The sequence below is a fragment of the Lepidochelys kempii genome, chromosome 2 (genome assembly GCF_965140285.1).
Source record: "Lepidochelys kempii isolate rLepKem1 chromosome 2, rLepKem1.hap1, whole genome shotgun sequence".
NCBI lineage: Eukaryota > Metazoa > Chordata > Testudines > Cheloniidae > Lepidochelys > Lepidochelys kempii.
This window is the reverse complement of record NC_136381.1, coordinates 267,825,603-267,852,283: the sequence shown is the minus strand read 5'-3', so window position 1 is coordinate 267,852,283 and position 26,681 is coordinate 267,825,603. Positions and strand designations below refer to the sequence as shown.

At 41.5% G+C, this 26,681-nt stretch overlaps 1 protein-coding gene across 9 annotated transcripts in view; it reads left to right on the top strand.

The window, feature by feature from the left end:
* Positions 1-26,681, top strand: part of MAP4 (microtubule associated protein 4) — a 276,281-nt gene that overhangs the window by 86,077 nt on the left and 163,523 nt on the right. For 7 of the 9 annotated variants that reach the window (XM_073329155.2, XM_073329156.2, XM_073329162.2 and 4 more), the window contains exons 3-4: positions 12,411-12,679; positions 24,302-24,367. In XM_073329155.2, coding sequence (XP_073185256.2) covers positions 12,430-12,679; positions 24,302-24,367 — 316 coding nt within the window. In that variant the 5' untranslated portion in view covers positions 12,411-12,429. Of the gene's footprint in view, positions 1-11,526; positions 11,732-12,410; positions 12,680-24,301; positions 24,368-26,681 lie in introns of those variants that run through there. The other 2 variants (XM_073329154.2, XM_073329157.2) reach the window with 2 other exon arrangements.

Here is a 26,681-nt window from a genome sequence, read left to right as displayed (position 1 = left end):
AAAAGGTACTCAATATCTTAACTCCCCCTCCACCTCCCCAAGGAAACTGGAGGCACTTTTCAGGAAAAATTGATATGGTTTTAGAGTGCTGCAGAGAAATAGGGATGACTTACTGTTTCCTTATACTTGAGCAGGCAACAATAACTTCTCCTGCTGTGGCCCATTCTAAGAAAAGCTGACTTACGACAGGAGAAATGGGAACTATGGCAGAACTGGTTCTGTTCTTACAACCACAAGTTTCACTCTCTGTGAGTAGTTAAGTGCTAATTTTAGAGGAGAGTGGGGCGCTGAAAGAAAACAAATGGTTGTACCACATCAGTGTCTCAAAACTGAGCCTAGAGTAAAGGACAGGAATTGCAGTAACTTAAAAGGCCTGGTCTGTGCTACAAAGTTAGGCTGACATAGACCATCTTGTGTCAATCTGATTGTGCACATGTCTATACTTAAATTTTGCCTCCCATTGTTGTAAGCTCTCCATTTTGCCAACATAGTAACACCACCTTCCTGAGTGCTGTTTAGCCCTTGTCAAAGTACTGAGGTTGATGAAGCGCAAATGCAGACGGTTACCTACGTTGACCCTACCAGTCCTCCAGCAGCTGTCCCAGAATGCCTGAGAGCGATTCCTCTGGTCACAGTTGTGAACTCTTCTGCCTAGGGGTCAGAGAGACCAGAAGCCGCACTCCTCCACCTCCATTCCTTTTCCAGATTGTCCATCTTTGTGGCATCCCTCCATTGTTCTGTGCAACTGGCTGGCTGAGCATGTTAGTTAAATGCTCGAAACACACTCTGGTCTTGCATACTCAGAGGTTATTGGAACTTCTGGGCCTATGGGGAGTAGAGGCTTCTGCAAGCACACCTATGGACCAGCTGTAGAAACGTGGACATCTATGAGCAGATTGCATGAGGATGCAGGAGAAGGAGTAAGACGGATAAGCAACAATGCTGCATGAAAGCATAGGCACTGAGGCAGGCATATCAGAAGGCCAGGGAGGTCAACAGTTGATCTGGTGCCAAGCTGCAGACCTGCCACCTTTGCGAAGAGCTGCATGCCATATATGGCAGAGACCACCACCCTGCACACCATCGTGGATATCTCCAAGGAGCTTGAGTCACAGGTGCCTGGTGTGAACAGCGAGGATGTGGAAGAGGAGGGGGAGACCTGTAACTGGGGGATCCAATGATGCCATCAGCCAGGACCTGTTTGAGACTCCATCACAGTCCAGTCAGTCCTTGCAGTCGACCAGAGGCGAGCCTGATGGAGGTGAAGGAATCTTGGGTAAGTGTCAATTTATTTGCTCTTACAGTGATGATGTCCTCAACTTAGCATGATACAGCTATTGACTTTTCATTAATTTACTTGTACTAGAAGAGGTAGTGATGTAACAAAGAGAGGTAGAGTATCTGCTTTTCATGCTCCTCTAGAGTTAGGAGGGGGAGTGGGGACACGTGGAGAAGTTCGTACATAGGGATGTCCCTTGAATCCTCCTGAGAGATCTTGATGAAAACGCCATGGAGGTACTCTGCAATCCTCTCCTGAAGGTTTCTAGGGATGGCAGCCTTATTTCTTCCTCCTGTGGTAGGACGCTATCTCATGTCAGTTGGCGATAACTTCGGCAGGCATTATGGCTAACAGCATATGGGCCCAGGTGGCTTAGGGATGCCAGCAGCAGCTGTGCTCTGTGCCTTGGTTACTCAGGAGTGAGAGATCTGCTGCAATCACCACTGTCTGTGGAAAATGGTGCCAGGATTTAGTGCCGTTACTCTGTACTCATAGCTTCATGCAGCCGAGTAATTCCCTCCTCATTTCCCTCACCCATGGTGGGCCACACTCCAAAGCAGAAGAGTTAGTAAACATGTCTTTTTTAACACTTTAGGGGAAGTAAGGGAAGGGGAGAGTTCTTAATCTTGGCTTTCTGTTGTGAGTATACTGACAATGGTACCTCTGTGTGTTTTATCTGTAGCAGCTGCCACTGGGGCCTTGAGAAGTTCCCCCTCCATGCCACAGAAACCTTGAGCCAGGTAAGGAAAGAAGAAAGAAGAGTCAAGGAAAGAAGAAAGAAGAGGTCTTGACATACGTTCAGTGAGCAATGCTGGTAGCAATCCAGCATTGCAAGTTTCCACGGTGTGATCGCCCCTCAGCTCTCCGCTATCAGTGCAGCTCTTATTCTGGTGTCCCTGTGCTGGAGGACTGGGGTGAGCTCAGCACACAGATCCAGGAATGTGGCCTTGCACATCTGAAAGTTCTGCAGCCACTGCTAGTCTTCCCAATCCTGCATTATGCTGTGAAACCAGCAGTCAGTGCTTGTTTCTCGGGCCCAGCAGTGGTGCTCCACCGTTTTGCAGCTGCTCTGTGAATGCCACCAACAACCTTGAATTGGTTCTCACTGTGTCCCACAGCAATCTGCCCTTCAGGAAACCATCACATTCCCTGTGGCTCTGCAATACTGGAGGATCATGTGTCCTGTGCTTGCAGCTCGTGACAATAGTGCAGAGGTGTGCAGGCTCTGTGCTTCTGTCAGAAATCGTGGACAGTGACAAGCCCCTCATGGGGGTGTGGGATTTTCAAAATAGGAGCAAAAATGATAGGGTAGGGATGGCATTATTGGGTTGAGAAAGTAGCATGATGGGAACTTAACTCTGCAGTCCCAGTCATCCCTGCGTAACTCGTTTCTGTCCCATTATGCAAACTTCCCAAAAGACAGTGTACTGAATGGTGGCAAGTTGCACACTGGAATTACCTACCCATAGTGCACCGCACTGGGCATCAAAACAAGCCCTCCTGGTGAGTATATGCAGTGGCTATGCAAGGAGCCAAGTGTGCATACAGACAAGCGATATACTAACTGCAGCGGCTTTATGCCTAAATAATACACATTGGGGAAAATCTGTAATATAGACATGCCCAAAGAAGATTAACAAAAGAAATGTTTGACCTTGGGAAGAACTAGTCAATTGAATCCCTTGATGGACAGGAGAGAGTAAAATAGAGTTCATGCTTGGGGAGGTCTGCAGGGTGTAAATACTAGCAAATCCAAGTACCATCACTAGCTTCCCAAGTCATACCTTCTCCCATTCTTCTCTAGTCTAGGGGTAAAGTTCATTTGCTACAAATCATGAGAACAGCGAATCCTTTCTAAAGCTGCTGTATTTCAAAGCAGTGATCTGAATGGTTGTGAAAAGCTCATTTCCAGTGTCTGTCATATCTGGAGACAGTGTGGATCCCTTCAAGGATCAGACTTCAGCAAGCAGTCTGCTGTCTGCATTACATGGCTGACAGAGGGTGGTGTTTGTAATATATAGTCTGTTTCCCTAAGAAGAGTATCTCCTTTGCCAAAATCTGTAGGAGGCAAGTTTCTGTGCAGAGAAAATGTATATATTCAACATAAGATGTAAATAGTCTGCCTACTATATAGTGCCCATAAAAATGCCTTCTGAAAACCCTTGCTTTGTCTCCACATGTCTTTTCATCTTCTTGTTTGTGAATGGGGAAGGGGATTGAGTCTTGATCTGACTGTGATGTTATAATTTAAATAAAGGTTTCAGAGTAGCAGCCGTGTTAGTCTGTATTCTCAAAAAAGAAAAGGAGTACTTGTGGCACCTTAGAGACTAACAAATTTATTTGAGCATAAGCTTTCGTACAGCTCACTTCATCGGATGCATACAGAGAGTTTGGAGAGGAATGGTACACAAGAATCCATTGTAGTGACAATCTTCCTTCAGCTGCTCTGCTCCCCTAGCTCGGTGACTTGCAGAATAAAACGAGCTGGGGTGTGATGAACTGAAAGATGTTTGTTTGTTTTTTTTAAATGAAACATGGTGCAGGCCTCTGTTTGATTATGAGGGGTTACTTGCTATGAAGTTATGTTAAAGGAAGCTGTAAATGGGGAAAACCCATGGGAAATGAAACTATGGCAAAGATGAGAGCCTCAGGTACACACCTTCAAAGCAGCTAAGATAATGGCTGTGTCATCAGTGGGGGATAAACTATCTCAGTCCATCTAGGCTAGAATGGTTTACTTTGCCCAAGGCTTAGTCTGGGATCAAAGGAGATGTAAAACCCCAAAGACCCTAAGGGGTTGAGCTGGGAGAGGCTACCAAGGGTGACTCAGTGAAAAGCTGACAGGTTGGCAAGGGGTTACACAGACAGAAGGAATGTGCAGCATACAGGACAGTATATTCTATTTTCTATTCTACATAGATTCTTATACCACACTCATCACTGTAGTATCTGGGCGCCTTCCAGTCATGTGATAAGCAGTGTGACTACACATCAGTCACATGTTTGCACTCTCATCCTCTCCCCAGGGGGAGAAGTGTGTGCAGTGGAGTGTCATGTTTTGGTAGGGTTTTATGGTTTTTTTTAAAAAATGTGTGTTGCTATGTCTTTGCCCTCTCACAAAGTCAAAGAAATGTGCCATGCACTTGGAGCAGGAGGTGTTGAGATTTGTGATGGTCTTTAGTTCCTGGGGGAGTTCATTCCACAGTCTGTCAGGCTTGAGAAAGCGCTGTCTCCTGTACTACAGATGAGACATACCCTTTTTATAAAGAGTTTGCTGTGCCAGAGTATAACTGTCGACTAGTATCTTCATCCTGGAGCTTTAGGCAATCTTTTAGATATCCTGGGCCCAGGCCATGAAGTGCCTTGAAGATAAAGACTGAGACCTTGATTAGAAATTCTATGGGAAACAACCGACAGAGTGGAAGACAGATTTGATGTGGTCATGGTAGCCTGGGTTGCTGAGGAGATGCGCTGCAATGTTCTGTACTAGTTGGAGTTTCCACAGTGTTTGAAGGCTTCATGCCCGGGTATATCACATTGCTGTAGTCCTTCCCAGAAGTGACAAAAGCGTGAATAACTGAGGCTAGGTCATCATCTGTCAGGATGGAATGAAGTCTCCTAGCAAACTGAAAATGATAGAAAGTATTACTCACAGATGCTGCAGTCCATTTCTCCCTGCCTGAGACAGTTAGCTGGTTTGAGGGGCGCTTACAAATGTATAAGGAACACCTATACATGTAAGTGTTCTGTTGTTTTTAGTTGTTGCTCTAACCTGCTTTGTACCTTTAAGGAATCCTGCCTTAAGTGGGAGAAAGGAGCACGTAATGGTAAGGGTTGGAGAAAAGCTGAGCATGAATGAGTGCTGTTTGTGCTACTGCTGTGCTCCTAGGGTGAGGGCGATGGTGTCACCTGTCACTCTGAAGCCATCTCCTGAGTTAACTGAGGAAGCAAATTTTAAGATTCTTTCTTGGCTGGAAAGTAGGCTTAGATCCTCAGAACCACTTGAAGTTTGCACATTGCCATGGTATAGTTTTGTGCTTGCACATCAGTCTGCCAGTTTGCTAGGCCTTCAGAGACTCCATTAGAGATAAATTTTATATTAAGTTCCAATAACATGACAAGTCTTCCAGTTAGTTGTTCTGATGTTGCATAACTACCACATACCTTATTAAATTAAACATCAGGATATTTATTTCCCATAAGTGTTCAAGAAAGTCAGTTTCTGTAATGTCTCACTTACTGTTTAGGTTTGAAGGTGCTAAATCCTCCATCCTATTTTATGGAGATGAGGTTGACCCAATCCATCCATTGTTTTGCAAATGAGGATCATGCAATCTTTTTGGATGTAATATCTCTAGAACTTGGGCTAGTTGGGACCATCCCAGATGGTGCCCTAAGCCTTATAAACAGTTTCTTCTCTAAGCACCACCTATGCTGCAGGTTCTGCCTCTGATTAAATGCTGTTCTATTGTGGTGGCTCAGTAGTGTAAATAGTTTATTGTCCTAGTGAGTGTGTGATTAGGCTGGCTTTGAAGGAAAGCAAAAGAAAATACTTCTATGGAACAATGGTTGTTTAACTGTTTCTGAAATGTTTGGATTGGACATAAACTGAGGCTCTCCTTACAATCCAAGAGATAAGGAGGCACATTGGTTTGCAGGCCATCTGGCATTGGCTTTAGATGCTTACTCAGCCTTTATTATACAAGGGCAGATGAATGTTAGTAGGGCCTATATTTCAAGTCAGTAATAGTTTCCATCTGAGTAGGAGGATGGCCATGATTTACTATTCTGGGCAGTTCTAAACTCTGCTGCTGAGAGGAAGCTCTGCTAACAAATAATTCAAGACTTTGAGACTAATACAAATAAATAAAAAGGATGCCGATGTCTTAACTGGCTGCATGAAAACTGCAAGCTGATGGAAATATTTTAATACTGTGATAAACAGTTGATTGCAATGTGTGCTCAGAGGACTCTGTGGTCACGAACACATGGAAGTGTGTAAAAACAGGGGGCTGAGACCTTTTTGGGACTTGTCTAAAAATAATTGTTCAAATTGATTGTTCACAAAATGAAATTACAAGTCTTGGGACTTATGGTATTGGCATTGACCTGGAATGGAATATAGTATTACTGGAATGAAAAGTCTGTGACGCCTATGAGGTATACTTTGTGAACGGTCATGGTTACAAACAAATGCCAGGAATCAGGTTTCCATCTGTAAATAGTGTGCATTTCTAGCCCCAGTTCTGTCATTCACAGATTGTAAGGCCAGAAGGGGCCATTGTGATCATCTAGTCCAGTGAGTTTCACACATTTTTTTTTTTTCATTTGTGGACCCTAAAAAGTTTCAAACGGAAGTATGGACCCTTTTGGAAAACTTAGGCATAGTCTGTGGACCCCCCCATGGGTCCGCAGGCCATAGGTTGAAAACAACTGATCTAATCTGAGCACTTGCATAACATAAGTCATAGAGCTTCCATGAAATAATTGCTGTTTGAACTAGAGCCTATGTGTTAGAAAAACATCCAATCATGATTTAAAAATTGCCAGTGATGAAGAATCTTGCACAGCCCTTGGTATATTGTTCCACTGCTTAATTACTCTGTTTAGCTGCGCCTTATTTCTAGTCTGAATTTGTCTAGCTTCAGCTTCCAACCATTGTATTTTATATCTATTGTCTGCTAGATTAAAGAGCCCGTTGTCAAATTTTTGTTCCCCATATAGATACCTATAGACTCTGAACCCTTAATCTGCTCTTTAAATAGATTGAGCTCCTTTCTGTCTACCAAAAAAGAAATATTGGGGTGGTGAGGGTCCGCTGCTCAATTAAGGAGGTGAGCTGGTAATGGAAGATAGGAAGGCAGAGCTGCTCAATGCCTACTTTGTCTTATCACAAAAGGTATGTGACTGAATGACTGGTAAAGTTATCATAGACAATAAAGGGGAAGGGATGCAGATCCGGATAAGAACGTATCTGAGATACTCTGACTAATTTGAGTTCAAGTCAGCAGGGCCTGATGCTATTCACCCCAGGGTGCTGAAGGAATTAGCTGAAGAAATCTTGGAGCCATTCATGGAGGACAGGAGAGATGCTGGAAGACTGGAGAAGGGTTAACATAGTGCCCATCTTTAAAAAGGGGAAAAAGGAGAAGCTGCGGAGCTAGAGACCAGTCAGCCTGACTTCGATACCTGGGAAGCTACTAGAGCAATGTCTAAAACATTCAGTTTGCAAGTACCTGGAGGATGAGGGGTGATCACCAGTAGCCAGCATGGATTTACCAAGAACAAATCATGCCAAACCAGCTTGATTTCCTTCTTTGACAGGGTAACTGGTTTGGTGGAGAGGGGGAGTGCGGTGAACATAACATACGTGGACTTCAGCAAGGCTTTTGCCACAGCCCCACATGACATTCTGATAAGTATGCGAATACAGACTAACACAGCTGCAACTCTGAAACAAAGAATAGGCATTAATGGAATGATGTCAGACTGGAAGGAGGACCCAAGTGGGGTTCCACAGGGATCTGTTCTGTGTCTGGTGTGGTTTAACATCTTTATTAATGACCTGAATGTAGGAATATAGAGCATACTGATCACATTTGCAGATAAGACTCAGCCTTGGGGGGAGGGATGGGTGTTTGCCAACTTTTTGGAGGATAGAGCTACAATTCAAAGTGATCTTGATAAATTGGAGAATTGGACTACAGACACAATGAAATTCAACAAAAACAAATGTAAGGTGCTACATTTGGGGAAGAAAAATCAAATGCACAAATACAGAATGGGGGCTAACTTGCTTCGCAGCAGCACTGCTGCGAAGGATCTGGGAATTCTGGTGGATCAAAACCTCAACATGAGTCAACAATTTGATGCTGTTGCAAAAAAAGCAAATGCAATTTTAGATTGCAATAAGTGGCATAGCATGCAGGTCATGGGAGGTGATCGGACTGCTCTACTCGGTGCTGGTTAGGCCTCAGCTGGAGTACTGTGTCCAATTTTGGTCACCAATGTATAGAAAGGATGTAGAGAAACTAGAAAGGATCCAGAGGGGAGCGACAAAGATGATCAAAGAGATGAAACGAACAAAGGCTGAAGGGACTGGGTATGTTTAGTTTGGAAAAGAGGAGATTAAGGGAGGACATGATAGTAGTCTTCAAATATTTGAAAGGCTGCCATAAAAAAGGTGGAGAAAAGCTGTTCTGTCTTGCCGCAGAGGGCAGGACAAGAGGCAGTGGGTTCAAATTACAGCATAGCGATTTAGATGAAATTTTGGGAAGAACTTCCTAACTGTAAGTACAGTAGGACAATGGAACAGACTGGAAACTCCTTCACTGGAGGTTTTCAAAAAGAGGCTGGATAGCCATCTCTCTTGGACGGTTAGAGACAACAAATTCTGTATCGTGGCAGGGCATTAGATTAGATGAGCCTTGCGGTCCCTTCTAATCCTGTGTTTCTATGATTCTACCATCACAAAGCAGGTTTTCTAATCCTTTAATCATTCTTGTGGCTCTTCTCTGAACTCTCTCCAATTTATTAGCATCCTTCTTGAACTGTGGTTACTAGAAGTGGATGCAATATTCCAATAATGGTCACCCCAGTGCCAAATATAGAGATAATATAACCTCTCTACTGCTCCTTGAGATTACCGTGTATATGCACCCAAGGGTCTCATTAGCCTTTTTGGACGACACCATTGTACTGGGAGCCCATGTTCAACTTACTATCCATCATGACCCTTAAATTTTTTTTAGAGTCACTGCTACCCAGGATAGAGTCCCCCATCCTGTGAATCTGGCCTGTGTTCTTTGTTCCTAGATGTATACATTTACATTTGGCCATATTAAAACACAGATTGTTCCCTTGCGACTAGCTTATCAAATGATCCAGATCACTGATGGTAACCTGGCCTCTTTATTATTTACCACTCCAACAGTTTTTGTCATCTGCAAACTTTCAGTGATTTTGTTTTCTTCCAGATCATTGATAAAAATGTGAAATAGGGCCAAGAACCAATCTCTGCAGGGCCCAACTGGAAACATACCTGCTGGAAAATAATTCCCTGTTGACAGTTACATTTTGAGACCTGTCATTTAGTCAGTTTTTAATCCATTTAATGAGAGTTCCATGTTGATTTTGTATCATTCTAGTTTCTTAATCAAAATATTCTGTAGTCATTTGACTTGGTACCACACAAGTCTAAATATATTACTTCAATAGTATTACTTTTATCAACCAAACTTGTAATCTCATTGAAAAGAAGTTATCAAGTTAATTTGACAGGATTTCTATAAACCCACGTTAATTTGCATTAATTACAGTACTCCCCCTTTAATTCTTTATCGAGTCCCATGTCAGCCAGTCCATTATCTTGCCAGTGATCGATATCTGGCTGACAGGTCTTTAGTTACCTCAGTCATCCTCTTTATTCTTTTTAAATATTGCCACAATATTAGATTTCTTCCCATCTTCTGGAATTCTCCCAGTGTTCCAAGAGTTAAGAACCAACATTTAATGGTCCAGCAAGCTCTTTGGCCAGCTCTCTTAAAACTCTAGGATGCAGGTTATCTGGACCTGTTGATTTAACAATGTCCAACTTTAGCAGGTGCTCTTTGATATCCTCCTCTTAGAAAGGAAAGTGTTTCATCAGCATGATATGTCTGCATCAGATTTTTCCCCAACCACAGAACAGAAATATTTATTAAACACTTGGCTTTTCTGCATTATTGACCGTTTTTCCATTTCCATCTAGGAGTGGACCAATATCATTGTTTTGATTTTTGTTTTGTTTTGTTCGTAATATACTTTTAAACACTCCTTATGGTCCTTAACTCTGCTGCAAGGTATTGGACTTTATAACTGCTTTCTGACTACTCAGTTTTGTGACATGATTTTTGTAATGACTATCCCATAAATTGCTACTTAAAGATTATAGTGTCAGAACTCCAGTGTGTCACATCAGCTTTCAAATGAAAGGATTAAAGTGTTTGTTTATAGCTCTAACTTTTTCTGAGATAGTGGAACTAACCTCAAGAGTCTGCTGAAGTAGAAATAAGGCAAGGTGGTGGCTGAAATTACATCACTTTAAGGTCTGCTATCTTGTTACCTATCAGGGCTTGGACCTATACCAGGGTAAACTTTTAATAAGTGACATAATATGCTTAGGATCTTAAGTTCCATTAGGTGTTTCTGAAAACTTGACCACAAATACTTAAATGCCATAAGCCTTTAAACATGGGACCTGGACCAAATCTTGTTCCTCAATTTTTTTCACTGTCTATTGTGATAGTAGGCAAGGGACTGGGAGCTAAAAGAAAACACAAATCTGAAGTTGAAAGGCTTTAAGCTTTATAAAAAAAATAGCTGTTAAAGCTTTGTACGCTTCAAGGAGCAGTTGTGATCTTTTAACAGCCCAGTGCTGGAAAAGGGGTACTATTATATAAAGGTGTATATTTTGGCTAAACTCTTCAAACTTTCCAGTTCCTGCTTGAACGTAAGTGGGTAAATAGCAGTCTCTTGAAAACATGGGAATATACTGAAGTATCTGTAACACTGCACTCCACTGGCTGGAGTCAGGATTTCTGTGTGTCAGAAGCCATATACTGCTAACAGTTAACAGACTTTCCACAGCTGAAGTAGTAGGGGGGGCCCTCTGTTTTGGTGCAGAAGGATCTGGGTTATGCTGTTGCCATAAAACTATGGTGAGCAGCATAGTGACAATTCTTAAGTCCTATGTGGCCACAGAGTGTTTACAATACTGACTGATATAAGTACCATTTTAGTCAGCCATAATGGGTCTTGTCTGTCATAATGCATAATGACCTCATATTGTTTAGACATATGAACTTTATGATAAATTTTATATGTTGAGTGAATGTGGTGGTTGAACTCTACCTTTGTTGTTACACCTGTACTCATTTTTCCTTCCTTCCACATTTGTCTTATATATGCTTTTTTTAAAAAAAAACAATAGCTTACTGGATTTTTAAAAAGGGGATAACTAAATCTTTAAAGGACCATTAACTTTTTGCACAGATTATCCATGCTTCTAAATGTGGAGCAAATCTAACTGAAGCTAATCTGGATTCAATACTTAACAGTAAATTGTTTAAAAAGTTGAAGTAAACTGAATTGAGTGTATTAGGGGGTTTGAAATGTCCCCATTTAGATAACCCTGTGGTATATGTTTTTATTTCTGTCCAGGCTTGAAGACGTTCTTTGGATGGACAGGGCATATGAATGGAACTTTCAATACTTCTGTAGAACAGAACAGTCTAAAAATTAGTCTGAAAAAAACCAGCATTTGAAGATAGACTGTTGAACGATAAAGCTCAACTTTTTCCCCCTTGCCTCTCATTGGTGCATTGCTCTTTAAACTCTTTTAAAATCCAGGAATCCACCCCACAAAGAGGTGTTTGTTTGCTGTGTACCTAAAGAGCTTCTGCAGTAATCCGGGTGGGTTGATTAATATAAATTGTCTGCTGACTCTCACAGAGAACAACATTGAACACTGATCTACATAAGAGGAAAGGATTGGACAATCAATTATCTTATTGAGTCATTAAACTAGGAGCATTGAGATGTTTAGCACTTAATTTATTAGAGCTTTACCTTCCAACATAAATGCTGGGAAGGCGAAAGTTTACTGTCACTAGCCAGGTCTGCTGAGGACAGAAACATGCTGCAGAACCTCTGTGGAAGGGATGAAAAGCAACACTGAGATTTAAGGTACACACCAGAGATTATGTAAAACGTAATCTCCATAGGGGAGGCTGAGTGGCGTCTGCCCAAGAACTAGATTGCCTTGTGTCAGTTGGTTTTGTGCAGCTGAGGATACTGAATTAACTCTTGGCTCTGGAGGAGACACGAGAACAGAATGTAAGGTTAGGCTAATTCTTAGTTGCTAGCCATCTAGTAGCTTTTGTTTTATGCTCTGATTGCAAACACTATATGAAATTTAATGTGGATCATACAGTTAAAACACTTGACTCAGGAGAACTGTGTTGTCTTTAATTTTGTTTTCCAGGCATCTGGGAATTACAACACTGTGAAGGCAGGTAAACACAGTTGCCAGCATCAATCTCCTAGTAGCATTAGATCTCTTACTAAAAATATGATCTTTCTCATTCTTCAGGTTACAGAGGTGCTAAAGCATGGCTGACTTGGATCACAATCTCAGTCTTGCAGATGCTCTGACAGAACCACCAGCAGAAATTGAGGAGGAAGTGAAACGAGACTTCATTGCCACCCTGGAAGCAGAGAAATTTGATGACGTGGTTGGAGAAACAGTGGGTAAAACCGACTATATCCCCCTACTGGATGATGATGATGATGATGATGATGCAAAGGCTGAGAGCCAGGAACCAAAAAGCAAGCCCCACACAGACGGTGGTCAGGTAGAAAGTAAGTGTCTATAAGCACCAGACCAAATGGTTGCACCGTACATAAATATTACAGTAAGCAAACAGTGGGCTCCACGGTTTTAGGCCTTTTAAAACTTTTTGTACACCATTTTAAACTAGGCAATATCTAATGATTACACGTTGGGATTGGGAGTGAAAAGGTCTGGATTCTAATCCTTACTCTGCCTCTGTCTTGGTGTTTGATCTTGGAAAAAATCACTTACCCTCTGCCTTAATTTCTCAGCCTGTAAAATGGGGGTACTTAACAATCCTAACTCCCAGGAACTGGTATTGTGGGGTTTAATGCTTGTAAAGTGCTTTGGCCTCCTCAGATGGAAGGTGCTACACAAGTACTAAATGTTACTACATATGCTAAATATTTTTACCCCAAATCCCATAACTGTACAAAGGCGGGGGGGGGGGGGGCCCGCAATATTATTCTCATTTTCTGTATGGAGAAACTGAGTCACAGAAGGTAAGTCACTCGGCAGTCCTGCCCATAATGTCAGTGGTTAAATGAGGAATAGAATCCACGTTGTCTGACGGTCTTGTGCTCTAACCACTAGGCCATACTGCCTTTCTAGCACTTCAAATTGTGCTTTGCAGACCTTTGGGTGAGGGGAGGAGAAGTTTAGTCTGTTGCTGCAGGAGCACTCTTCACTGACTGTGTTGACAAACAGGCTTGGCATCATTCACTAATGACTTTGAAAATTTACCAGCCCAAATGAAAAGCAGACATAATCTGGTGATTATGGGGGGGAAAATATCTGCTTGTTCCAGATTAATGAGTGAATAGACTTTGTTTTTCTGGCTGAGTTAGAGGAAGGGACTGGGATTCAGGAGCCTTGAATTCTGCTCCTTTACTTGGCTACTGACTCAGCACATAATTTTGGGCTAGTTCCTTAACTTCCCTGTACCTGATTCTGCAATTCTAAAATGGTGCTAAAACCCACCTATGTGAAGCACTTTGTCATCCTCTCATGAAATATGATGTGTAAATAAAAGCAAAATACTCTCTGCCTCTAACGAGGTAACGTCATCATTGTGGAAGAAGATTTACACTAATCTTGGTACTTATATAGGTGGGCAAAGGGGGTGAATATAAAAGGACTAAAATGGTCATCAGTCAGAACAAGGGATGGTCCTAAAGTCCCCCTCTGGTGTGGCATTGGACTGCATGTAGGAATTTGATCCACATCATACATTTTATTTTACATTATCTGAAAGTTAGGTACTTCACAATAAAGAACCAAAAAAAGTGCCTGCTCTGAAAAGCTTAGTCTAATATTAGATATGATGTGATGAGTGGGGATAAACGGGGAGGGTGGGATGAGGAAGGATGAAGGCTGTGGCAAAACATCATGTGATTACTCCAATTAGTCATGTACTCCTCTTGGTTTAATTAACAGATTTTTGTAATAGTAGATATTGACTTGTGCATTGTGGGGAAAAAAGTGGGGGTGGGAAAGAACTTTTTCACATTTAGCTTCAAAGATTTAGTTTTAAAGAGGTTTTTCTGCTGGAATCTCTTGAAGTTGGTGTACAGCTACAGCATCCTCTGCCAGAAAGATTCTCCATTAATGTTAAAATAAAAAATTGAAAATTATAATATCACAACAGAAATGTGTGTTGCTTTAAAATGCAAGCTTCTCTTTGAGGATGTGATCTCTTAGGTGTCCATCCCTTGGAGGTTCAGCATGAGAGCTCTTAGTGCTCTATATACAACTTTAGCCACTGAGGCAATTGGCAGTCATCTTACTGGTTTAATTGGCAGTTAAAACCTACATAAGCCACCCAGTAAGAAGACTTGTGGACCTGTAAGTGGGAATTGAGCTCGAGTCTCTCTGAACCCCTGTATGCTAACGTGAGCTGCCGGTAGGTCTGTCCCTTTATATGAGGATTTTGTACTGTGCACTTTTGGCTTTCTAGAAGGAGATGACATTTTAAATTTTGGCCCAGGATGTGCAATCAATCCTTTTAGTGACTGAATTGAATCTGTTTTTATCTTATTCTAAAACTAACAAGCCAGTTAATATTAGGTATATTCCAGAGGGTTAATACTAATGTTAGCTTCTAAACATGAAGAATTGGATGTTCAAATTGCCTTGGAGTAACTGGCAATGGAAATCATAAGCATTGTAGAATCCCTATCTTTGATGTTGTTTTGATCTCTCCAAAGTAATTGGAGAGCCTGATTACCATGGGTGCATAAACTAAAGCTTTTTTAATCTTTTTGTCTCTTTGTACATGCTTGGCTGTTAAGGTTTGTCAACCTCTGCAATCTCAAATGGTGTCAGTTTACTAGAAGCCATTCTTGGCTCTTGATCTCATTATGTGCTACTTTCAGATGGTTGTCTATTTTTTTTTCTTGAAGAGGTGATGGGAGATCAATTTCCTTGTGAAAAAGACCATGGTTTCTCATCAAAGCCACATGTTATGGCTGTTAAACAAATCTTGATTTAAAAAATGCTTCTGACAATATATAAGGTAGGATTGAATATGTGCTACCTGCCACTGAGTAAATCCTGTAGAATAAATCAGATTTAAACTCTGTGTGCTCTATGAAATGGCCTAGCTGGGAGTGAAACATAAGGCTCTGTTTTAATGTTTGATTGTAATATGAAGCTTTTGAGCACAGAAATTGCTGCATAACATTTAGCAAGAGGTTCACATTCAAAACTCCAGATTGTGACTCCAAAACTGCTTTATCCTTTCCTAAAAGAGGAAATGAACTTTCATGGATCAGACTTTTCAGCTCTCACTTGTTAATTTATTCATGTTAAAATGCCAGGATGTGTTTCGACAGCAGGATCTTTGCTACTGAGATTGACTTTCTTCAGTCAGAAACGAGTTTAGTCATATGTCCTGTCAGGATTCAGCTATTCCATCTCTGCTAAAGTGTTTTTTTTTTTGTTTTGTTTTTAAATCCATGAGCCAGATTAGATGAGCTTAACAAACAGTCAGATGGGCCCCAGCATGGACTTGTGTGAACCATCTGAATACTGAGAGATGGGTAAGGGAAGAGAAGGGGTAATGAGAATAGCAGTATAGTCAGATGGGAATTTGTCTCAAAGTGAGACTAAATGTTAATTTTAGAAAACCCTCAAGTGGTGCTTTCCACATTGGGATATCAATTCCTAGGAAGTTTTAGAGTATACCTAGCAAGTTGCTGGATATAATTTGGCAAATTCCAGGTAATCCTCTTACTACATTGTGGTCTTTACATAATGCTGGAGGATTGCTTTGGGTGTGTACAAAGCCTTCTGTATGTTTTTGCAGCTGGCTGCTGTGTGTACCTGTTTAATCTCCATCTTCTGGCAGAACTCTCAAACCTTCAGGGCTTTCAGTTGTGATGTAACCCTGAAGGCTGTAGGAGTGAAAATGACATTGAATTGAAGTCTAGATAGCCTGTGAAGACAGTTTTTTAAGCCCTGCATTGTTCTGATTCACCTAAAGTGAGAGAGATATTATCCTGTTTGGAAAATATTTAAATCCTGTTTTTTCAAATGATAGCCTTTGGGTGGGAGTGGGTGTCAGCTGAGAAGTAAATGTCAGGCTTTAAAACCCCACTGCAGACTGGTATGCTGTCTGCTACTTGCTTCCAAGTACACCATGCTGCTTCAAAACTTGATACTATTGCTACTTTCAGGAGTGGGGCAAGAAAGCTATGCTCTGTTTTACTCTTTTGGGTGTGTATACATTGCAAAAATCATCCCTTTTTCCATCCCAGTCGCAAGCTTGTCTGTCATCCTCGATTCTATGTTCAAGCCCCCAAATGGCCACCAGAGGGCATTGATAGTACTAGACTATGGTAGAGTGGACACAAATTGCTGCATATCTGAACAGACGTCCCCTCCCTAATAAGAAAACAAAGCACATATCTGGGGCCTGCAAGCTTGAGATCAAACCACAAAATTTCCCTTTCCTTTCCTTCTCTCTTTCTCCACAGTAACTGTAGGTGCCTTCATTGCAGAAGGCTGCAGGCTTCCTGTAAGTTTTTACATTGCTTTTGCAAAGAAAAATCAAAACCCTGACATTTGAGTTTAAGGACAGCAAATGTTTCATAAGTGCATCCTAAAAGCTGTATATTTAATTGAACTGGGAATTTCCTGAGTCTCAAAATGGGAATCAGAAAAAATCAGTCAATGATGTAGACATCTGGATTGTATCTATACTGCTAATATTCTCCATATATACATAATTGATTTTTTTCTAGAGGGCTGGTAAAACCTCTAGCATTAGTAAGAATTGTTACTTCATTGTCTGTAATAATGAAATGTATCCCACAGGATTAAAAAGAAAAGCTTTTCATCTGTTTCAGTATTCCAGGCAGCAATTCTTATGTTGCTGTCAGGATCTTGGCAATGAAATTAAATACAGCTGAAAGTACTGCAGGTAATACCTTGATTCTTTAAATGTTCCTACACTGCCTTTTTCCTTTGTACTTTTCATAGTATATATTTTGGGTAATAAAGAAGCATCCAAAACTTTGACTGAAGGGCTGTATTGGCAACTTGACAGGAGGTTGAGGGCAGCACTTAATTTGCATGAAGGACAGCTGATTTTAGCTGCCCCTCTACATCGGCAAAGCTGCAGAAACTGTAGGTGTAGCACACAGTGCTCAGTCTTGATCCAGGCATACGGCCTGCTGCTGGTGATCTCTGTGATGCGTATTAAAGATGAAGATTGTTGCAAACTATGCTGTAGAACTCCACAGGTCCTGTATTAGATCGACAGCTAATAAATGTGCTTTTTCTTAGGAGAGAGAAGAAAAAGTGCCTTAAATATTGTCTTAGAAATCTAGACATGATACTCCAGTTTCTCTAGCATGTTATAAAATGAAGGCGGTAGAGGGCTTATTTCCGACTTGGAGACGTTAATATTAATGCTGCTACAGTGCACAAAGCAAAACGAGGAAGTTCTAGCACAGTTGTTATATTGGCTAGCATCACGCGGTTGTTTTAAACGTCATTTAGTAGAGCACAATGTGGGAGACCCCAAATAGTTTTCTGTATTTAATCCTGTTGTGATTGTTTTCTTAGTAGGTAGAGAGACAAAGTGGGTGAAATAATACTTTTACTGGACCAACTTCTGATATTACCCACCTGATGTGGTCAGAGCAGCTATCCAAGAGTCATAGAATCGTAGGACTGGAAGTGACCCTTGAGAGGTATCTAGTTCAGTCCCCTGCACTCATGGCAGGACTAAGTATTATCTAGAAACCGCCTTAGCAGCAACATTTTGAATGAACTTGAGGGGGCAAGGTTGTAGCAGTTAAGACCTGAGATGAGAGTTTTCATGGTGTTGAGAGTTGACAGTGTAGGTTAAAGCCAATTATAGGGGACACTAGTTCTCTGAGGTTTAGGATCCAATTAAATGTATTGCAGAAAATGCATTTTTAAAAATTATACTTTTTTGTGGTTCAGTTTTTGATAAACTATAGCAATTCAGTGGGATCTAAGTGGGAGTATTCTATTATTAAAACTTGACTACATCCATTTTGCTGTGAAAATTCACAGGTACAAGGCATATCATGTATAATCTAAATGTTTGGCACTTTCATTGCTATTGTCATATGACCAAGGGCAAAAATTCACATGCATATTTGCATGTACCTGATGCTAGCAACACTGCGCCTATACTTGTGTTTTTATTAAAGTCATGTGATAGTTAACGATTTTAAGCCCTTGATCCTGGAGGCATGTGATTAAATGAGTGTCTTGGTTTTCATTTAAAATAAAAAAAGTTAGTCCTCCTGGTTGCATATGAAAATGTGACCCAAGTGTATCCAAAAGAGTCACACCAGAAGGCAAATAAAAATCCTCAAATTAATAATTTTCTTAAATCTCATAATCTTTTAAACCAATATAATAATTTGGGGGGCCTATTTTTTTTTTTTTAAATTGAAGTGGTCAGTACTGGAGATGCACAAGTAAAGGTAGCCTCTATTTAGTTTTAAGTCCGCTGTTCTGATGTGGATTCTAGCTAAGTGACTATGCACAACTCTGTTTATGTACATGTTTGGGTTGTATTATTCTCAGTTGTGCTTTGTGTCACGGTTTCTATTCATTATCTGGCATAACCAACCAATCTGCACATCTAATTGTTCTAAGAGTAATAAAATATATTAATGGGCTTATCTGAAAGTCTTTCTTTCGACCCTCTTGGCTTCTCACCCAAGTAAACTGCTTGTGTGATGGTGAATTAAAATGTGTTCAAAACAGTGTTGCTGTGCTTACATATAGAATCATAGAATATCAGGGTTGGAAGGGACCTCAGGAGGTCATCTAGTCCAACCCCCTGCTCAAAAGCAGGACCCATCCCCAATTAAATCATCCCAGCCAAGGCTTTGTCAAGCCTGACCTTAAAAACTTCTAAGGAAGGAGATTCCACCACCTCCCTAGGCAACGCATTCCAGTGTTTCACCACCCTCCTAGTGAAAAAGTTTTTCTTAATATCCAACCTAAACGTCCCCCACTGCAACTTGAGACCATTACTCTTTGTCCTGTCCTCTTCCACCACTGAGAATAGTCTAGAACCATCCTCTCTGGAACTACCTCTCAGGTAGTTGAAAGCAGCTATCAAATCCCCCCTCATTCTTCTCTTCTGCAGACTAAACAATCCCAGTTCCCTCAGCCTCTCCTCATAAGTCATGTGATCCAGACCCCTAATCATTTTTTTGCCCTTCACTGGACTCTCTCCAATTTATCCATATCCTTCTTGTAGTGTGGGGCCCAAAACTGGACACAGTACTCCAGGTGAGGCCTCACCAATGTCGAATAGAGGGGGACGATCACGTCCCTCGATCTGCTCGCTATGCCCCTACTTATACATCCCAAAATGCCATTGGCCTTCTTGGCAACAAGGGCACACTGTTGACTCATATCCAGCTTCTCGTCCACTGTCACCCCTAGGTCCTTTTCTGCAGAACTGCTGCCGAGCCATTCGGTCCCTAGTCTGTAGCTGTACATTGGGTTCTTCCGTCCTAAGTGCAGGACTCTGCACTTATCCTTATTGAACCTCATCAGATTTCTTTTGGCCCAATCCTCCAATTTGTCTAGGTCCCTCTATATCCTATCCCTGCCCTCCAGCGTATCTACCACTCCTCCCAGTTTAGTATCATCCGCAAATTTGCTGAGAGTGCAATCCACACCATCCTACAGATCATTTATGAAGATATTGAACAAAACCGGCCCCAGGACCGACCCTTGGGGCACTCCACTTGACACCGGCTGCCAACTAGACATGGAGCCATTGATCACTACCCGTTGAGCCCGACAATCTAGCCAACTTTCTACCCACCTTATAGTGCATTCATCCAGCCCATACTTCTTTAACTTGCTGACGAGAATACTGTGGGAGACCGTGTGGTGTACCATGCCAAGCCATTAATGTGGAGATTGTTTAATATATTGGCCCTGTCCATTTTGCTTGAGATTATCTGGTTTAGTGGGCGCTTTCTTAAATTTGTTTACATAAAGGCAATCCTTTGCACTGGCCAGATGCAAGTAGTATCTTGTGATTCTGACAAGGATTATGGAGTTTGGATGTCTTGATGTGTTTGACTCTTAAATAGTTCAGATTATGATGATAGTGGGGTTGGTCTTAAAAAAGATTATTGGGAATTTGTATACCGCACTTCATATAGCTGAAATAGAAGTATATATTCAGCTCCAAGGCCTTTTTACCAAAACACACCTGGTAATAACAGTACATTTATACCAGTGATGAGCTGCCAAAATCTTAACAATGGGTTCCCTCCTCACCCCACGAGGGGGTCTTTGCCCACCCCTGCCCCCGGGACTCCTGCCCCATCCAACCCCCCCCCCCCCGTCCCCTGACTGCCCCCAGAACCGGGCAGGAGGGTCTCATGGGCCACCGTAGTGGGTGCCTACCCCGCCCCTAAGAGCCAGAGGCACCTGCTGGGGGGCGAGGTGGGGAGTCCCAGAGGTGCTTACCTGGGGCAGCTCCCAGGAAGCATCCAGCAGGTCCCTCTGGCTCCAGGGCTGGAGTACCCCCAGGGAAAATTTGGTGGATGTAGAGCACCCACCGGCAGCTCCCCACCCTGCGCCTGGCCCCAGATCACCTCACCTCACCTCCGCTCCGCCTCCTCTGGTGAATGCGCTGCCCTGCTCTGCTTCTCCGCCCCCTCCCCCGGCTTCCCGCGAATCAGCTGTTTGGCGGGAAGCCTGGGAAGGCTGAGAAGCAGGCAGTGGCTTCCTGCTCAGGCCGAGGGTGGCGGAGATAAGCTGGGGCAGGGAGCGGTTCCCCTGCTATCAGCCCAGCAAATAGTGCTTTACCACACTGTAAAAGCTTTTATGTGGTAATCTTTTGATACCCTCCCAGCTCTGGTCACATTTGGCTAGCTGTTTGATTCATAGATCTATCTCTTCACTTGCATCTGGGCTCCACATGCAGAGGTTTCTTCCCCATCTGAATTAACTGAATACAGAATCTTTGTGTAAAGCTGTTCTTTTTAAAGGGATATGCCTAACATGAAATCTAGTCATTTTAAAATGTTAGTTAAAAGCTTTTTTGTGTACTACAGTTGTTCTTTAGTCCCTCTGCGGCCACTTGTAGTTTTACAATTTCATTTTTCTATTTTTAGAATATTTTTGCTATTGCAGTGTAGAAAACTGACACAGTTTCAGCAGGTGATCTCAGTGATGGTCAGTGATGCTTACTTTCAGAACACTAGGGGAGTGAAATGATCATGGCTTTCTAGTCCCACTCACTTAACTGGCCTACTATTTTCTGAATTGCTGACACAAGGTTAGGGATTGAGGAGGAGGATTTTGCCTAAAGTTTGAGTGGGTGAAAAGGAGGGACTCTGCTTGGATAACTTGAAGCTGTTGCAAAGGAATGTAGGAATATGCCTGTATTGATCCTGTTGAGTGCTGCATGCTATGCAACCTGTTGTCACTTAACATGGACATCACTTAAAGATAGCTGTGTTAGCTATACTAATTTGTCAGCAAGCACAGCTGAGTCAGAATGAGCATTGAGGTACAATGCAGCTGTTCTAGTCCCTACCCTTTGCAGGATTAGATAGAAAGTCAGACTCTAGTTTTTAACCCTTAATTTACAAAGCACTCATTAATGAATGGTGTCTTAACTTTTTCTCCCTGGAAAGTCTTGTTTTTCATTTAAAATAAAAATGTTATTCCTCCTGGTTGCAGATAAAAATTGGTGCCCCAGTGCATAACATAAAGCTAACAACCAGAGATGCTGAGGTTCTGTTAAAAGAAGCATGTTCTTTACCATTAACTAGAATAAAATAAATCTTGCTGCTCTGTATGATTCCTGCAGTTGCTTGTCTTTACTATGCTTTTTACAACTGAAAACAGGGATCAGTTCCTAGAAGCTGAGCAGCAGCTTTTGGAAGAAAAGATAGGGTATTCCAATAGTTCCTTTATTGCACAGGGCTTGTTGCCAGCAGGATACAGTATTGCCATTTTACTAAATGGCCTTATGTCTGCTTGAAGTGGTGGTCTGAAGATGTCCAATAATGCTGGCAACCTGGCTCACAACATTAATTTCAACAGAATCCAGCTGTTAAAGATCACTGTGTATTTTGGAGAATGACAGGCTTTTATATTAAATTGTAGCCTTTCTTCTGCATACTGCTCCAGAAAGCATGAAGTGGATATAGTTACTGACCCTAAGCAGTTCTGTGTTCATGGGATTGTGGGATCAATATTGAATTGTATAAACCTATTTGGATGGTTAGAGAACTCCGTGGGTAATAGAGCAATATATGCATTTTCTAGTAATTAGAGTACAAAGGGTACTAATGCTTTCATAATGCTTCTCATCCATAGATCTCAAATTCTTTTTCAAAGATAACTAAGCCTCACTTTTCCCATGTTACAGTTGGGGAAACTGAGCCACATGGGAATTGTATAACTTTTCCAAAGTCACACAGAGTGAGTGGCCAATCTGGGGTTAACCCCAGATCTCCTGATTCCCAGTCCTCTGACCTAGCCACTGGATCTCGCAGTACTCAACTGCCTTCTGAGTTTAGGCAGGGTATAAATCCTAGTACTCCCAAGGAAATTCTTTTAAGCAATCTTGAAGGAGGAAGGACTCTGATCTTGAAACCGTGAATATCATTAAACAAGTTGAAGGCTGAACACCTTTCATTATACTGCCTTTAAGCTCCCCTATTTACAGGACTGATTTTATTTTTAATGAAAACAGCTTTTTGTTGTTCACTTTAGTTATTAGTTTTGTTAAATACTGATGATGCGTGACATATTTTAGGAGATGAGAGCTGGGTTTTAGCAATGTGTCTCTTGTTGACTTTTGTAGGAGTTATCCAGCTAAGTGCTCATGTAATAGACAAAAATAAATAAACTTGAATGCATATGCTTTATAATGTGTCTCAATTGAAATTTTCTTAGGTAAATATCCTGAACCATATTTATTGATTTCAGCTTTGACTAGCTGAAATAAGAATGTCAGTTTCCATCATTATTCTAGGATTAGTCCATAACTGTAAAATGTTAGTTTCATGTCAGCCAGGGAGACAAAAGAGTGTCTCTCCCTAGTCTTGTCTTTGTCATGCAGGGTAACAGTTCTGGACCCACACTAAACCTCCCAACTCTTTCTTTTAATGAAGCTGAGTTGGACATGGTTAAGGAATGGAGTCACTTAGATTGTATCCCAAAAGCATTTTGGAAGCTCCACAAATTATAAGGCTAAGATAACAGTGGTTTGTCCAAAAGGGTAAAGGCAACAATTTCAAGTACTAGGACTCCTATGTCTGTCTCCTCAGGGCTCAAATATTCTCTGGAAGGAAAATGGATGTCACCCTCAAAAGGGCACTCAGGATGAGCAAAAGCACTTCTTATCTCGGTTATATGTTACGTTTGTATTGAGACCTCTTGTATAATGGTCTCTCACTCCAGAGCTTGCTTCAGAAAGTCAGATGCAAGCTTCTCTTTCTGGAACAGATTATGCTCAGGGTTTTTGTGTGATACAGCCTTTGCTGTAATGACCGTATCCATATGCAATATAGCAATGAGTAGTACAGTAAGGAGGGCCTATCTTTGTTAGATGAATAAAATTTCAAAGGCACACTTTATTGAAAAAAGAAAAAGAGTACTTGTGGCACCTTAGAGACTAACCAATTTATTTGAGCATAAGCGGATACAGACTAACACGGCTGCTACTCTGACACTTTATTGAATATCCTTTAAGGGAATTCTGCTGTGGGGTTGCCTTTTGGAAGCCAGTTTAGTCCAAGGTTCATCCCCAAGATGATTTGGATAATCGCAATTGTGGTGTGAGTTGTTGCAGAAGACCCAGGTTATAATTCTGTGGGTCACTTTCATGGGACTAAGCAACAGACTGTGTGCCTGGAATACGGCACTCTCTTAGGAAGTATTGATGGTACTGGTGAGTGGTTAATTTGGCTTTTCTGACTCAATGAGGTGTGTGGCTTGTTCCCCCTACCCTGATACAAGGGAGGTGGGAGTGGCAGTCAGAGAGAAGATCTGGGGTGTGGATTGAGCAGTATTGAGGGGAAAAAAAACATCTTGGCGAAAAGTTTTGAGATGAACCTTATATAGGTTAGGAGTAACATCTCCCCACCGGTTGATATTCTCTGTGGTTATTGCAGGTACTTCAGCTGTTGGACCAGCAGTGCTAGAAAATGGTGACCATGGAATAGATGATGACAGTACAGGTAAGAGAGTAATGTCTGAGTTAAACACAAAGCTTTGGAAGACTTACCTATTTCCTCTGGTGCAGTCAGAACCTACTAGATGAACTTTGTTCTGGCAAAGTGTTCTTTTCTATGAGCTTTTCAGTATTTATTTGGTACTTGCTGAAGAGCTGCTCACTGCCCAGTGAACCTTGATTTTTCTAAAAAGTTTTAGCTTAGTTTAAACGCATCTTCTATTCCAGAATTGCTCATATGTAGGAAAGCCCCTTTTAGAAGGCTTCATGTACTGTAGCCACAGTTAACCTAAGGAAGATGTATTTGAGATACTGATATATTAAAATGACTTTCCAATGAAGCCCTAACATTACCTGGACTAAGTCTACCCTATTTTGAGTATGAACTTCCCATGTTGTTCTCCCCAGTTTCAAAGTGCAGTGTGATCATCAGCTGCCAGGAGAAGTTCACTGTGGTCTGGTTGTTCATCTTCTCTTCTCAGTTTTTCCCCCGACATTCTTAGACTCTCACTTTGGCAGCGTGCTATCAAAGTTGAAGTTTTGAAGTCCTCCTAAATCCATCTCTTAACAGCAGAACATAATAACTTGGTATTTCAAGACACATGCCATGACTAAATGGGTAAATCTCTACACAAATATCCTGTGACAGGATCTGAATGAGTGATTAAACTTCACGTCTGTCAGGGACATGCATTATTTGTCCTATTTTTGCTCATTGCATTTAGCTTGTTGTTGTACCTTGGATATCACTATCACCATAAATATTAAGGTAGGTCCTTTGGGGAAAATACCCGGCTGTAACAAGTATTCCAGTAATAGGTAACTTTTCTTTTGTAGTGAAGGGGGGAGAAATGGTTGATCAACCAAAGCTCTTACATTGTAGTAATTTTTGCTCTACCAAGTATACAGTTGTTCAGAGGTGATTGTCATTGTTGGCGTTGACCGGAGGTATTTGCTGGTCTCCTGAATCACTAGCTCCAAATAGAGGCTAAAAATGTTATTTTGACAGTGATCCCAGCCTATGGCTGGAGAGGCTGCACTAGAGACCCAAATTGGAACCTCCTGGGGTAGCATGTTACACTTATGTTGGTCTTCAGGTCCAGGCTCAAGAAAAACAAGCTTCCTGAGGCTATGAAGGGGCAGAAAACTCTTGTTGTGGTCAGTACTTGTGCTTTTAGAGAATTATTTAATTTTTAGTGCATATGTGGTTAAATTGGATGCATTTATTGGGAGGATGAGGATTTACAAATACAGCATTAGTCTCTGTGCTTAACCTGCTTTTGTAAATGCTTGTCAGAATAAAGCTGTAGATTTTTTACAGGAAAGAATAAAATTAAGGTGACCCCTGAGCCTCTCTCAATCCACTTCAGTTGCTCTTTTCAGTGTTATATATATGCTGGAAGAAGTGGAATCCAGACTTATCCCATTATGACATTGTAAGTATGTGTAACTGACTGTACTGGTGCACCATGGTCCTCTTTTGAATGAATGATTCTGGAGTTTAGTAATAGTCGTCTTTAAAGAGTAGTCTTCAGTAAACCATAACAAATTAATTTTAACCTCTCAGATGCTAAATGCTAACAACACAAGCAAAGACCTTTGTAGGGGACTGCAGCCTGTTTGTTATCAATAGGTTCTGTTTTGAGGTCTAAGTTTGTGAGGTTTGGAGTTCAGAATTTTTTCTTGTTAGAGGTTGTCTAAAGGCAACATCAGAGTGATAGGAATAGCAATATGGAAGCTTAAGTAGTCATTTAAACATCAACTAACATAGGGTTTTCAGAGTAATGGGAAATGTGTATAATACAACTGTAGTCTTTTCAAAATGTCTCACAACACTGATCTTCAATAGTTAGTTAAATAATAGAGGGAGAATGATATTAAGAGGCACAGACAAGGGAGAGACTTTTTCAAATGAGATTTGAAGGGAGATGAACAGTTGATGAGCTGGGAAAATCCAGAAAGACTGTTCCAGAGAGCAGGAGCTGCAGAGAAGGTTCCATAACTTCAGAATTGTGGTGACAAACAGGTGATACAGAAGTAGAGTGAGATCATGGAGAGCTTTGCAAAACAGAGCCACATAGTTATGCTTTTTTTCTCCTTCTGCAGTGGAATGTATTTGGAGCCTGATTCAATGGGACATTGACTTGATGACTTTCATTACATATAACATTCTCTGCAGTTATCTGGAGTATACAGTGGTTAGGATTAATCAGGTCTGAAAAAAGCCCCCCCCCCCCCCCCCCCCGGCTTTTCCCAGTTTAGCACTCCCTTTATTATATTAAGGGCATGTCTACATGGGGACTCTAGGAAAGTTGAGGTGA